At 36.7% G+C, this 14,882-nt stretch overlaps 1 protein-coding gene across 1 annotated transcript; it reads left to right on the top strand.

Annotated features, from left to right (window-relative positions):
• Window positions 1-4: 4 nt before the first annotated feature.
• LOC108412919 (antigen WC1.1-like) lies at window positions 5-13,625 on the top strand. Its single transcript, XM_037538142.1, has 15 exons — window positions 5-281; window positions 489-818; window positions 4,478-4,783; window positions 4,912-4,980; window positions 7,661-7,975; window positions 8,228-8,287; window positions 8,381-8,539; window positions 8,669-8,764; window positions 10,123-10,185; window positions 11,169-11,231; window positions 11,339-11,416; window positions 12,367-12,429; window positions 12,530-12,592; window positions 12,701-12,763; window positions 13,452-13,625. The coding sequence occupies exons 1-15, from the start codon at window positions 5-7 to the stop codon at window positions 13,565-13,567; spliced, it is 2,121 nt and encodes a 706-aa protein (XP_037394039.1). The 3' UTR covers window positions 13,568-13,625.
• Window positions 13,626-14,882: the final 1,257 nt, after the last annotated feature.

Genomic DNA, 14,882 nt, shown 5'->3' with positions numbered 1-14,882 from the left:
AGGGATGGAGTGTGAGGGGGATGTGGAAGTGTACTTTGGGCAGGACTGGAGGAGAGTTCTGCTGGACTCCTGGAGTGAGTCTGAGGCCTCTGTGGTCTGCAGACAGCTGGGCTGTGGCTCCGTGTTCAGCTTCTCCAGCTCCTCTACATCCAGTCCTGAACATAGACATGTGTGTGTGACGGGTTTCAGTTGTTCTGGGAGTGAAGCTCATCTGGGGAACTGCAGCAGCGCACAAGCAGTCAACTGCAGCTCCAGAGAACAGCTCTCAATCACCTGTTCTGGTAACCATTTTGTCCATGAATAGGAACAACAGATAACAATACTTTCACAAAATTTACATAATATGTAATTGCTGTAATTGTGCAAACTTCAGTTCAAAGTAATGAGAATAACCATCATGTGGAACAATCTTTGTCTTGATCTCAGTATTTTGTGTGTGTGTGTGTCTGTGTCTGTGTGTGTGTGCGCGTGTGTGCGTGTGTGTGTAGGTAAGTTTAATCCAGCTCACAGCTCCATCAGGCTGGTTGGTTCTGGGGGAGACTGTGCAGGAAGGTTGGAGGTTTTCCACAGTGGCTCGTGGGGGACAGTGAGTGATGACTTGTGGGATATTAAGGATGCGCAGGTGGTCTGCAGACAGCTGCAGTGTGGAGTAGCCCTCAGTGCTCCGGTACCAGTCCAGTTTGGACCTGGAACTGGACCTATATGGCTATATGAGGTGGAGTGTGAGGGGAACGAGACGTCCCTGTTGAACTGCAGATTTCAGCTGTGTGGAGAGGATGAATGTGGACACAAGGAGGATGTAGGAGTTGTGTGCTCAGGTAAAGTGTGCTGATTGTTACTTTTCTTTATTTTTGAGCCTGTTTATGCTCACAGTTCTAACATATACAGTATTCACTGAAAAAAAAGAAGGTACATAAGATAAAATGTATAAACCAGTGCTTAATGGAGATATGAAAATACACTTATGACATTATGTTGTCTATTACGGTAAAATAGACACTCAAATACAAATTAACGGAAAGGTCATTGTGTAGTTGCTTCACCCACCTAATGGCAAGCATCTGTCTTTTGTATTCTTAAACAAAATAGTGATGCAGCACTGGTCTGCCTCAGGCTGCTGTTGCAAATTGGTTCACCCAGTTGGTGCTTTGTAGCATAGCAATTGTAATTACGCCCAGGATATCTTTTGTAAATCTGATATTTGTAAATCTGAGCACTTGCCCAGTTTCCCAAGAGTTTGGTGGAAAGAGTAAATTCTTACTAATTTCCCAAACTAAAAACAAAAGAGGAGATATGTAAGATCTCATTTAATGTGTGGAAAACTACAATACTAAACAACAGAAGGCCATTTCCTGAAGAAGAATTGTTAAACAATTTGCTGCCATTGAAGCTAGCCTCAGCAGCACTATGGCAAGTGAGTGAGCAGCCACTTGTGCTTCTGCAAGAGTTGATAAAACAGAGCATGTTACTCTAGTTCTAAATTCTTTATGCTGATTCCTGCTTAGTTACAGAATTAATTTTAGTGTTAGTTTATAAGTCACACCAGTGTTTGTGTCCAGAAAGAGTTCGGATATGTTTGAAGAGTGTATACTTTGTATGACTCTGAGCTCTGTGTGCAGGGTAGCTACTAGTATCTAGGATTCAAACTAATTATGATGAAGCACTATTTAGCGATTATGCTTGACATAACTGGAACCAACTCCCAGAAGATCATAAGGGTTTTTTTTTTAAATCCAGGAAATAAATAAATAAATATTTCAAAATAAAACAAAAATAACCATTTCAAAAAGTAAATCATAACTATAATAATAACTACAAAGCAAACTAAATGAAACAGAAACAAAAAAGAAAGAAAGAAAAAATGATTTTCATTAAAGAATAGTTTTGAAGAGGATCCCTTCCAAATTTTGGCTGCATCTTAAAGAAAAGCTTGCAGTTTAGCCAAGCAGTCTAATATTGTGCCAGTTTAGCATTGATAAATAAAACAGCAAACCTCATTTGAACAAAATTATGGCAGGAGAAGCAGTGTTAAACTAAATGTTGTGCTTTTCAGGAAGAAAAAATAGCTACAAACATGATACACATATCACACCATTCAACAGACCTGGCCCTAACTAGCTTGTGCGAAATCATTGAGCTGTGAGGTCAGCATCAGTGAGTAATTTGGCTCGGAAAATCTCCTAAAATAATGATATGATTGCTCTGTTTTTTCCCCATCATATTCCAACAAAGAGTTAAAACAACATGATTTACAAATCAGATCACCCATCATACTCTGCCCTCACAATCCAGAGTGATTTCATCCACCTGTGACTATCCATCAACCAGGAATCCAGCTCCAAAATCACCCAAACCCCACTCGCTACTGTTATATTACATCTCTGCCTTTAGCCTTCATATTATAAACAAAGGGTTTAATTTTTATAGCGACATGATTCACACATCACAGCAATAAAAGGGTTAAAAACAGCGACACAATTCACACATCACATTGACCATCAGGACTTACCCTGTGTGTCAAGAGTGATTTTGAAGAGATTTCAGCAAGTAATCCGGTCTGTAATCCAGTTCTGAAAACCAACGTTCAACTCCATGTAAATCCCCACAACAACGTGTTTGGTGTAAAACTTTCCCTCGTGTCTCAAACAGTCATCTGAGTTTAGTGCTGATAATCAGAAATTTACAACAAAAGTACACATAAAAAAACATATATATATATATATATATATATATATATATATATATATATATATATATATATATATATACACAGAAAATATCATTTCAATGGGTTACTGTATAATATATAATGTTCCCTCACCAAAGGCACTGGGATATACCCTTGAGGGTGCCACTCCAGTGACAGGAGGGGAACTGCTCCAGTGAGAGTTTCATACCTTTTTTTCTGAGAGTGAATATGTAAGACCTCAAGGATTAAAGAGAATCAAATTGGTTCAACGCTGTGTTTGAACTGGCAACAGTCTTTTCACCTACAGGTTGAGGAATTGAGGGATAATTGACATTAACAATATATGCGTCACATTTCCCTCCGTTTTCGCTTTCTCTGCCTCCCAGCCCCCAAACTCCATTACCCAGAACCCCACTCCAATCACATGACCACAGATCTCCCTCACATGACTCTCTAAGGTTCTGCCTCACCTAATTACTGATTACACACACCTGTTCTGTGTTCTAAGCTAAAGCCCTTCCTGTCCCTAATCACCTCTGATCACATATCATCATAGATTTTATCACTGATCTCCCATCTTCTGAGGGTTTCACTACAATTTTAACCATGGTAGACAGATTTTCATATAATGTTTGGTTTGTTCCATGCCCTGATGCATTAGATATCAGCACATCTTCAGGAATTATGGTATTGTGGAATCTCACCTGATTACTATGTTGTTCTATGTACCTGTTAGTATAGTATATAAGCCCGAGCTTTAGCTTAGTCAAGTTGTGAAGTATTTGTCTGTTTTGCCATTTCATGTATGACCCTTGTTACGTTTTTTCTTCAAACTTGCCTTTTGTCTTGCCCTTTCAGCATTTTTGTGCCTACTAGTTTGACCCTGTTTCTGTTTTTTTGGCATTGCTTTCTGGACACCCCTCACACTTTTGACCTTAGACCGGCTGATTTTGATTTAAGAGCCTCTTTGTTAATAATCCCTTTTTACTTAAATGTGGTCTGCGAGTGTCTGAATTCTGTCCGAACCTGACAATATGACTAATACTGGCATGACTGTTTTGGAATACTGAAGAGATAAATAAACAAAGGGCTGTAACTAATATTATTTGTATTTATTTAACTTTTTTCACAATCTCACTAACTGTGATGTTTCTAAAAAAAGTCTTACAATGGTTAGCTTGGCAACTCATTGGTATGAGTCTTGTATAGGTTATTATTTTTCTTTATCTGACATGCACCTAAGGTTAGCTAGATAACAAGCAACTAAGTAAAAACTAGATAGCCAGCTAAATTGATCACAAATCCATATTTTGGGTAGGTATCTTCACACTGTAACAAACAAAGTGAAGCACTGATTAATGATGTATTTTGAACTAGGCCTAATGGTTATTTTATGAAGGCAAAATCCTGTTGATTAACAGTACATTGGATAGCGGACAGCACTAGAGATCCTCCCCCAGGTTGTATATATTAGCTTATATGACGGTGCTGTTTAGAGTAAAAGCAGCAGCACCTTCCAAGTTCCCACCTTCCTCAGTTCCTACTGTCCTATTATCACAATATTTTTTGAGACATAATGGTACACTTAAATAATGATGGTACAGTTGAATAATAATGGCACAGTTGAATAATAACTTCTAATAATGTACAATTATTTGGAGTGGGAAGCAAACTAACATGTAGGGAGCAGCCACCCTTAAACTGGCCTAGTGACACCCCTGGAATTAACATTTCTTGAAACGTGATAAGTATATTAATTTTAAAGACTCGTGTGTTTTTTCCTCTCAGAGTTTAAAGAGTTCAGACTCACTGAGGGCTGTGAGGGGAATCTGGAAGTGTTCTACAATGGAACCTGGGGTAATGTGTGTGAAAATGGAATGACTGAAGAAACAGTGAGTTTGATCTGTCAGGAGCTGAACTGTGCAAGATCTGGCAATGAGAAACCTACCAATGCAAGAGTGGAATCAGCTCCTAACTGGCTGGACAATCTGAAATGTAGGAAACACGACTCCACTCTGTGGCAATGTCCATCTTCACCCTGGAGACAGAACTACTGTGATAATCGCAATGAGGTGGCTCACATTACATGCTCAGGTAGGAAACTTGTAGTGAAATTCTATGCTGACATGAATAATGTGTAGAATTGGTGTCTTTTTTTCCTGGAGTGTCAAGATATATAAACAGAAGACAATGTCTAACAGTCTTTTTTGACATATTCAAAGATGAGGGAAGTCAAGTGCTGCAAAGTCGTGTGAAATGCTCCTTATCTCCACATCAGAGACATTGCTCAAGTAAGGACACTTGCAAACTTGCAATCCTTTTCACACATTTAAAGTCTTTTGTATCACAATATAAAATAAAGAATTAAACGGTAGAGTAACACTTTGAGGACAAATTATCTGCCAGTAATTAAGGCATTTACCAATGAATAACTAATCAAAGTAATGAGTCATTATTTAGGAACAAATGAATAAGTCATATTAACAACCACAAGACTAAATTACTAACACATATTAATTAATGAAGATGAAGGTAATAAAGGCTTTCTTCAGTGCCTGAATTTATTAGGAATTCATGTGTTAATTAATGTTTGTTGTCACAAGATCCCCCTCAGACACAGGGGGAATATTGTCTGTCAAAGTCAACTGTGTTTAACGTGCGGACAGAATAGCAGACGCTCGCGGGTGAGATGTTATGTTTAATAACAAAAGCGACCAGGAAAATACAAAGAGGGAGAAAACACAAATCGTAGTCAAAGTTCAGTCCAAACTCATAACACAAAACAGTCCAGGCAGGCAAAAGTACTCTAGGGCAAAACAGGAATCGAGAACGGGTCAAACTTGGCGAAAGGTCGAAACACAATGGGGAGAGAACGCGAAGTAATTGCATCTAACGATACCACATAAAGATACTAACAAAAGTCCCAGCTTAAATAGGCTGGGACTGAAGTCTGTCAGGTGAAAGTGATCAATACTCAGGCGACTGTGATCACTGACAGGTGCAGGGGAAACCACATGATCTGTCTCGGACTCCTGGGTATTGAAGTCTTTTACTAGTTTGGTTGCGCGTGGTCAGTCACATGAACTCCCCGAGCACTCTGGGAGATGAAGTCCGACCTCCCAACCCCCCACCACCCCCCACTGCATGACTTTTTTTTTTTTTTTTTTCCCGTAGCTCCATCCTCTCATCATCTTGTCCTTCTGCTTCATCATGCTGTGTAAGCAGCCCTTGAATTTGCCTGTTTCTATCGGTCATGTCTTTATTTCTTATGTTATCTTTTCTGTTTCTACCTAGTGACTATTTATTTAATACAATTAAAAACTTACACTGGCATCATTTTACAACTAGCCCTCATTTCTGACAGTTGCCATAGTTTTAATTTGGAATGAAAATTGATTAATTATTGGGAAGATGTAGTGCCTTTCTCCTACGGTCATAAGAGCCTTAATTCTATGCACATTTTTGTGCTTTCCCTCATCGAGTACAACTGATTGAACGCAACTGCTAATTTACAAGCTCCTGTTGTGCTGGTTGAGGTGTGTCAGTGAGAAAAATACAAAACTATGCAGAGTCAATTCTCAATTCACTATAAAGAAAGCAGTGATTACTGAGGACTCATGATGAATTCATGTTTGTGCCCCCGAAAGTGATGAACCAATCACACTTTATTACTGATTCATTAAATACTGTTCATTCATGATGAATTCCTAATGTTTATGCTATATAAGAAAAAGTGATAGACCAGTCACACTTTATTACTGATTAAAAGCTATCAAAATAGCAGAGGTTAATCATTACTTACCAAAATGAGTCAGGGTTTTTTTTTTGCCCTCACAAGAAGACGGACATATTGCGCTAGGCTAGCGCGCAGCTAGAGCGCCCTCTCGATGTCTGTGCTTCACAGAGCTAGTAGTAAACAACCACGGCCCTTCAGAATAAAAGTCACCGTCAAACAAGGAAAAACGAACGAAGCAGCCCAAAATCAACATGTATTTTTAAACTTAAAATAAAAGATGTGCCTAATGCCACACATTAATAGAATCACACGATGCTCGTGAAAAAAACAAACACCTTACTAATCTTAAACAAAAATGTTTATTGCAAATAAGCTACTTTATAAAGAATTCAGAAATAACAGCATCTGCAAATCCATTGTTTCACCTCAGATAAAAGCTGCATGTTTTACATGTTAGTGTAAAATGTGATGCATGAAAATATATACTAGCAAACACTCAACATGCAGACACCAAGGTAACACCATGTGTAAACATTGTCTATGATGCAAATTGCGTATATAATCCAGTATGCATATGCATAACTCACCTGTAAAAGTAAAAAAATGCTTTTATGTTGGACAATTTTTAAAAATGATTTAAATAATTTTAATTATTTTTAATCTTCTCTTAGAAAAATGACTGATTTGCAGCTGCAGAAAGAGTTGAGGGATTTCATTCCAAAATGCTGTGTTTCCATAACTAAAACACATTTTTAAAAAGAATTACAGATGTATTATGGAAAACACATTTTCATTTTCTAAAAGTGGTATCCAATTTTCATAATAAAGGTGTCATATATTAATTCAGTTTTAATTAAATCAAATGCCTGTTTTTAGGTAAACTAGTTTACAGTTTATTAAACATACAACAGTTTGTTTGTGTTGTAACCGTATGACATTGCACTATGACAAATCATAAATTGCATGAATAGAATGAAACGTACAGAGCTTCTAGCAATTTGCCAATGTGTGCTAACATTCTTTTCGTATGCTTAATTAACACATGAATTCCAGATAAATGCAGACACTGAAGAAAGCTTTTATTTCCTTCATCTTCATTCATTACTACATGTGTTAGTAATTTAGTCTTGTGGTTGTTAATATATGACTTAAATATTTATTCCTGATTAATGACTCATTACTTTCTGATTAATTATTAATAAGTAAATGTTTCTGTATCTCTTTGTGTGATGTAGATCACCTGCCTCTCAGGCTGAATGCAGGAAATGGAAGCTGCTCTGGGAGGCTGGAGGTGTTTCATAATAAAACATGGGGCTCCATTTGTGCTGATCTCTGGGACATCAGGGATGCTCAGGTGGTCTGCAGGCAGCTGGGCTGTGGGCCAGCACTGAGTGCTGATGGGAGTCCTGTCTTTGGTGCTGGTGAAGGGCCTATCTGGCTGAACAGAGTGAAGTGTAGAGGGAATGAGATTCACCTGTGGGACTGTCCTCATTCCCTGAAGAACCACATTGACTGTTCCCACAGGCAGCACGCTGGAGTCACCTGCACAGGTCAGACGAGCGTGCTGGACTTTGGAGTTTCTGGTTCCAGAGGAATCACTTTAATCCCAGTGTTAATAATCTCCAAGCCTGCATTGAAATATGAACTTATTAATGTTGTCTAAAGCTAGTTTGACATATGCACTTCTTTAACTGTAACATTAGAATCAGACTATCCAGCTCCAGTTTTGGTCAGTATTTGGGTTTTGTGCTTTGTTGGTTGCTTATTTTTATGTTTCTATTTTTTTGTTTCTTTATTTACAGACATATCTGTACCTTCAACTGCTGCACCCATAATTACAACCACCACCTCCATCACCACAGGTACTTTTTTGTCTCTTTGGTCATCTTTCTAATTGTTTCTGAATAGATTGTTCAGTGATCTAAACATTTTCTGTTCTGTATTTTTATTTTCAGTGGGTCAGACAGTTAAGGGAACATACACTCCTCCACAAACTCCTCCAGCACCTGTTCCGTTCATTTATCCAGCGTCTCTCCTGGTTCTGGGAGTGCTGCTCTTCCTGGCCTTAGTGCTGCTGTTTGTGCTGCTTTACCAGAACAGAGTGCTCAGGAGAGGTAGAGAGATTCAGAGATCATCTACAATCCACTTTCTGTACATTCTCTAAACATCATTAGTCCTTCAATCTGTCATCAGTCTTCTGTTCTACTGAACTGGCTTAATGTTTCTCTTTGTCTCCTTCACAGTGCTCTCTAAGAGGAGACGTAAGACTCTGACTGAGGCAGTCTATGAGGAGATCGACCGCAGAAACATCCCTAAAAGAAATGACTTGACTCAAAGGGGTGAGTGATATATGGACTGTTCTGCATGAGTATTAGCAAGCAAGCAAAGTTTATTTATATAGCGCTTTTTTACAACAGGTGTTGCTTTACAGAACAATCAGTATTACATTGTTTTACTGCATAATTTAAAATAAGCTTATATTAAATGTAACAGAGGACATCCAGCTCACTCTCTCACTGCTCACTCTGTGACATGTCAAAGCAACATTTATTGTTCTTGAAGTTATAATGATTCAACAGTTTAACAGAAATTAAATAAATGTAATCAAAACCAGTTACATGAGAGTTTAGTGTATATTAGATGAAATGTGCAGTTAGAGTAGCTCTACATGTAGTGTAGTGTGTTAATTCTGCTGATAAGCATCTATCAGGCAGCTGAAGTTAAACTGAGTAATTCCTGTAAAACTTCAATTTTTGGACATAGAGAGAAACCACACAGCTGCAGGTGTGTGTGTGTGTGTGAGAGAGTGAGAGCGGAGAAATTAGAATGGGAGAGTGTGTTGGGGTGGTGTGTGTGTGTGTGTGTGTGTGTGTAAGAGAGAGAGAGAGGGAGAGAGAGAGAAGGAGAGGAAGTAAGAAAGGAGAGAGTGTTGGGGTGTTGTGTGTGTGTGTGTGTGTGTGTGAGATAGAAATGCATAGATTGAGAGAATCACTGTGAATGAGTGACTGACCCAGTCATTGAGTGACTGAATGAGTAATTGAGTGACTGACCTAGACAGTCATTGAGGGAGTGAGTGAATGAATGAGTGACTGAGCCAATCAATGTGTGAGTGAGTAAGCGAGTGAGCAAGCCAGTCAACCAGTGAGTGAGTGAACCACTCAGTCAGTCAGTGAGTGTACATCCAAGTGACCAAGTGAGACAGTGATAAAGTGAGAAAGACTGAGTGAATGATGTAGTGAGTGAGTACCCAATTGTCCCTGTTTGTCACTGTGAGAGTGAGTGGCTGAATTAATAACTAAGTAAGTAACCAATTGACCAAGTGAGTGATCAAGAGACAGTGTGAATGACTGAGTGACCAATTGAGTTCCTTATTGAATGACTGAGTGACCAAACGACAGAGGAAATGACAGAATAATTTGGGTAAAAGTCAGTAAGTGACCAAGTGACTGAAAAAGTGAATGAGTGAGTGATTAATTGACCATGTGAGGGACTATGAGACTGAGTGACTGACTGACTGACTTAGTGTCAGTGATTGAGTGAGTGAGAGTGTGGTATCTGAGAGCGCCCTCTACTGCCTGCACTGATATTATTTCATATTATTAACCCAGTTCACAATGATAAACAGCACTCAAACAGAGGATTGTGGGGGTTCTTCATTCTGAATGTGTTTGATGACTGTTCTGCTCTCCTCTAACAGGAAGTGTCCTCTCTGAAGAACAGCATTCAGGATATGAGGATGTGGATGAGGAGCTTCTTGCAGGTAAGAGGACCAGAGCATGTGTGTGTTATTTCTCAGTTGAATAGAGTTTATTAACCATTTAGAAATAAGAGAATTTCTTATGGCAGTTTTATTTTATTCCTAGAGCACTTAAGTTTAAAGTAAATCTAATAATTGAAGCACAGCACTAGAGGTGGGTAGTAACTAATTATATTTATTAAGTCACATGCACTCAGTAAAATGATGCTGAATTTGTACCTTTCTGAGTTTTTTCAAATGATATGTTTTATTTTTACTCACTGTGTATTAGTGAGTAAAGAAATCTAACCTTTAACTTTTAGATTTCACTTTTACACTGTTACATTTTAGTGCTTAACATTTAGTTACTAATTTATTTTTTTATGTGTTTGTGTTTTTTGAGGAGACAGCATCTGTACCGCTTTGTGATTGGTCACTCCTCTGATTACTGAGGTGTCTCGTTTTATTTTAGACCAGAAAGATGCCAAAGAAGAGAATGATAGGGCCCAACAAACCACAGTTCCTATGCTGATAGATGCTGAATATACTAAGAAATGTCACTGCAGTTCTACCAGTTACTCAGTATTTAAGCTCTTTTTTGACCATGTTCACTTACACTTTTACTCAAGTTGTTTTCTGGATACTTTTACATCTACTTTTTATTTGGGTTTTACTGTTTAATTGAAATATGAGTTAATTTGTTTTTCTGATTGACAATTTAATTCAACTCTAGATCAGATGTTTCTGTCAAAGATTATTTCCTGCATAATTTTAATGGAGTCACACTGTAGTTCACAGAAGACTCTGAATTACATGGTTTTGAAAAATGTCATGTTAAAATGCTCTGAATGACTTTTAAAAAATATATATAATTATACACACACACACACACACACACACACGTCCTCTAAGCAGCTTCTCCCTCAGGGTCGCGGAATTCCAACTAATATAAATAAAATTAATACTAAATTATAATAAATAATAATACATTTATACAATTTCTGCAGCAAAGTCTCTGACTGGAATAAAGGCAGAATATTATGATGATGTCACCACCAGTGGCCTGACAAGTGAGTTCCTTCATTTATTAATCACATGATTTTATCTTTATATTAAACCACAATGTAAAAATATGATTACACCGTTTTGTAAATACAGCTGCTTTTATTTGATTTAGGTGAATCAGCAAATGAAAACACAGTGGAGGACTATGATGATGTCATCACTGCTGGACATATCTCTGATAGTGTAGCAGGTGTGTTTATAATTTTGAGTTTTAGTTTAGAAAGAAGTTTAAATTAATAAGAGATATATAGGTCAGATCAAATGCTGTAAAAATAGAATAACCAAATATTCAGTAACTGTAAAGACTCATTTATGGAGCTTTACTCCCCCCTACAGTCCACAATTACATGCAGGGAGATATTTTGGTTCCTACAACATATGTTCATGATATCCACAAAGTCTGGACAAAAATTGACTTATACATTTTTATTGCATTCTATTTCATAAAATGAATAATTTACACAGATGAGTGAAAACATTTATTTGGTCCTCTGCATGATGCCAAAACAGCTCTGACCTGCTGAGGCATGGACTATACAAGACCTCTGAAGGTGACCGATGGTTTCTGGCACCGAAAACGTTAGTAGCAGATCCTTGGACTTGTCTGGCACATCCCACAGGTGTTTGATTGGATTCAGGTCTTGGGAATTTTGAGGGCAGTGCAACGCCTTGAAAACTTTCATGGTTTTCAAACCATTGAACACTGTGTGCAGTTTGGTGCATTGATAAGCCTTTTGTGCCAAACACTGCTGGTAACTGGTTTGTCCCTTCTCTGATTGCTTAGGTCTCATTGGCTTATGCCTGCTCATTTCTCCTAAATCAAACCTGACTGTTGGCTTACTGTCCAATATCTCCCAGACCTTGACTTGCACTGTTATGAGATAATCAACATTATTCATTTGAGCGGTCATAATATCTTTGCTCTTTGGTGTAAATACTTATTATTATTATTATTATTATTATTATTATTATTATTATTATGTAAGCAAAACTCAAATGGAGCTCAAATTATGAAGTCACTCAGTAGTAAAGTAGACTCATACAAACACCACATTCAGTAAAATATACCCGAAACAGCTGACAAACCTAATATCTACATCTTTCTATTAATCTTTCCTTTATGTCTGTGTTTTGGTGTAGAGGACGTAGCAGAGAATTATGATGATGTCATCACTGCTGATCAGAGCTCAGCTGTTGTAACAGGTTTGGCTTGTAATGTAACAACACTGTAATCTCAAACATGAACACAGTCAGTGATGATACTGAAGCTGATTTAATGACATTTATCTCTATATTTTGACAGAAGACATGACAGATAACTATGATGATGTTGTTACCGCTGGACCAAACTCCAACGTTATGACAGGTAGGTTTTTCTTAATGTGGATAAATAATTTTAAACTAAAGCTTTAAAACAATAAAAACATCAGGTTTGCTTCTTATTGATATAATTTATCTACCCATGTTTGTGTAGTCAACACACCAGAGAACTATGATGATGTCATCGCTGCTGAACAGGATATAGGAGGGGTAAAAGGTGAGTGGTAGATTTTGTTAGAATTTCTTCCTTTTCTATTTAAGTTTGTTGAAAGACATGACGATCTTGCATGCCAATCACAAGACTGATATCACTTGTGCTGCCCACACAGCTTAAACACAACACTGTAAACATGGTTTACACTGTAAACATGGTTTGTCAGTTCAATCTGAACCGATTTAAAGCAGTGTATCTGTTCACCACCATCTTACTCTCATCAGTCAACTTAGCAAAAGGAATCTACTCTTGAAAATGTGAATCAGAATCCTTCCATATGATTTTTAGAATTACGTAAGTGAAACACATCAGAGAAAATCTCTGAGATAGCTCAGCGTTTTCTTCATTATCTGTCAATAGCATAATTTTAGGTTTTCCCAACCATTGGTGAATGATAATGGAATCAAAAAATTGTATGTGAAGAAAAGAAGTAAACAAAAGTCATTACACTTTGAAGGACAATTACAGGAAAACAAGAATTTTGCCGATTAAATGATGAATTGTGCCTAATATGACCAGACAAATGAATCAACAAGGTAAAAATGGTTCTTTAAAAGCGCTGAGTTTAATGAGCTGAGCTGTAGCCTGCAGTACTAAACAGAACCTATATAGTGCTCTATTTACTGTTTGCACATACAGTGTGCTATAAAATAAAGACGTGTTATTTGAGTTAAATGTACTTATTTTCCAGACTATGATGATGTGGAGGAGGCACCTCAGACAGAGATGAATCATGTGACTGAGAGACCACAGCCAGTGTCTTTCCTCAGGAAACTACATTCAAACCTCTTCAAGCTCAAGAAATGATTTTATCATCAATCACAAGTCAAAATGTTTTATTGAGCATAAATGAGATAAAGCAGCTTAAACATCCCCTTTTTATATATATATATATATATATATATATATATATATATATATATATATATATATATATAAAAACTAATTAGTTATAAATTACAAATTTTTTCCCAGTTTTTCCAACCTTAGAAAGATTTACTGGCACATCTCACCTCATTTAGTTATTCCATCAAAATTATTATGATCTTACTTTGATCTCTTAATCCAACTTTTTATCCTTATGAAAACGTGTTATAAAGATTGTTAGTTAAGATGTTTTATGAGATTCTTTTTTTTTTTCCTGCCAAAGTATCTTTTTCATAATTATACTTCAAGAAAGTGATTGTTTTGGACTGAAGCTCTCAAATTAAATGGCTGTTCATTGAGGGTAAAGAACTGAAAGATGTTCTGGTCAGAAGGGAATGTTTAGTGATCAGTCAGAAACAGTAAGGTGCTGTTTCACTGTAACTAATTTGTATGACAGTTTTCTATTTTCAGTGTTGGCCCTAAGAATCAAACAGCCACTTGTAACTGTTCATTGTATTTGTTTTGATCATCCCTTTAATATAATAAATATTGAAATACAGTTATTATTAAAACTTACTCACCTAAAACTGAGCTGCATTGAAAAATAGTAAACAAGCAATTTAAATTTGTTTTTTTTTTTTCAACTTGTATGAATACAACAATGCAAGATTTAGGTTATTTAGGTTGAACAAAACAACAAAATAAATTCTCATTTTGATATTTTGAATGAAAAGATGCAAAGCACAAAATTAGTTTAAATGATGAAACACAAAATTTTACATCAATATAAACCTCAAAATACTTCAAATCCATTTTTGCCCAGTTCCGCGTTTTACTTCTTAAATAGCAAGAAAAGAATTTGATACATTCTCTCTTTATGCATTTTGTATCTTATAATGATTGTGTGATTATTATGCTGGCAATTTGAGATTATTTCCACACAGGAATAAAAGATTTTATGTTGTTTTTTTGTATCTGGAGTTTTATGTGATTTAAGTGCGTGTGGAATCTATTACTGTGGTGTACGAGATGATTCTGTACGTCTCTCTTCTCAGATACACAGCGTGTAATGACACATTGTATGAAGATGAGATTTTGAAGTTTCAGAATTGTAATAATTTTTAAAAAAATTTTTTTTTCCCTTTTTCATTTAGTTGTAATTTGTAATGAAAACTGTTCTTTGAATAAATCAGATAATGATTATTTGCCACTGTGGATTATTTATTTATTTATTTATTTATTTATTTTTAATTAC

Source organism: Pygocentrus nattereri, chromosome 1, assembly GCF_015220715.1.
Source record: "Pygocentrus nattereri isolate fPygNat1 chromosome 1, fPygNat1.pri, whole genome shotgun sequence".
NCBI classification, from domain to species: Eukaryota; Metazoa; Chordata; class Actinopteri; order Characiformes; family Serrasalmidae; genus Pygocentrus; species Pygocentrus nattereri.
This window is presented reverse-complemented; position numbering and strand designations above follow the sequence as displayed.

Bases quoted from the DNA above. Each gene is read 5' to 3' on its own strand.
- LOC108412919 (XM_037538142.1), top strand. From the start codon at position 5: ATGGAGTGTGAGGGGGATGTGGAAGTGTACTTTGGGCAGGACTGGAGG. The intron at 819-4,477 runs GTAAAGTGTGCT...TTTTCCTCTCAG, and splicing joins TGTAGGAGTTGTGTGCTCAG to AGTTTAAAGAGTTCAGACTC. The intron at 12,593-12,700 runs GTAGGTTTTTCT...ATGTTTGTGTAG, and splicing joins AAACTCCAACGTTATGACAG to TCAACACACCAGAGAACTAT.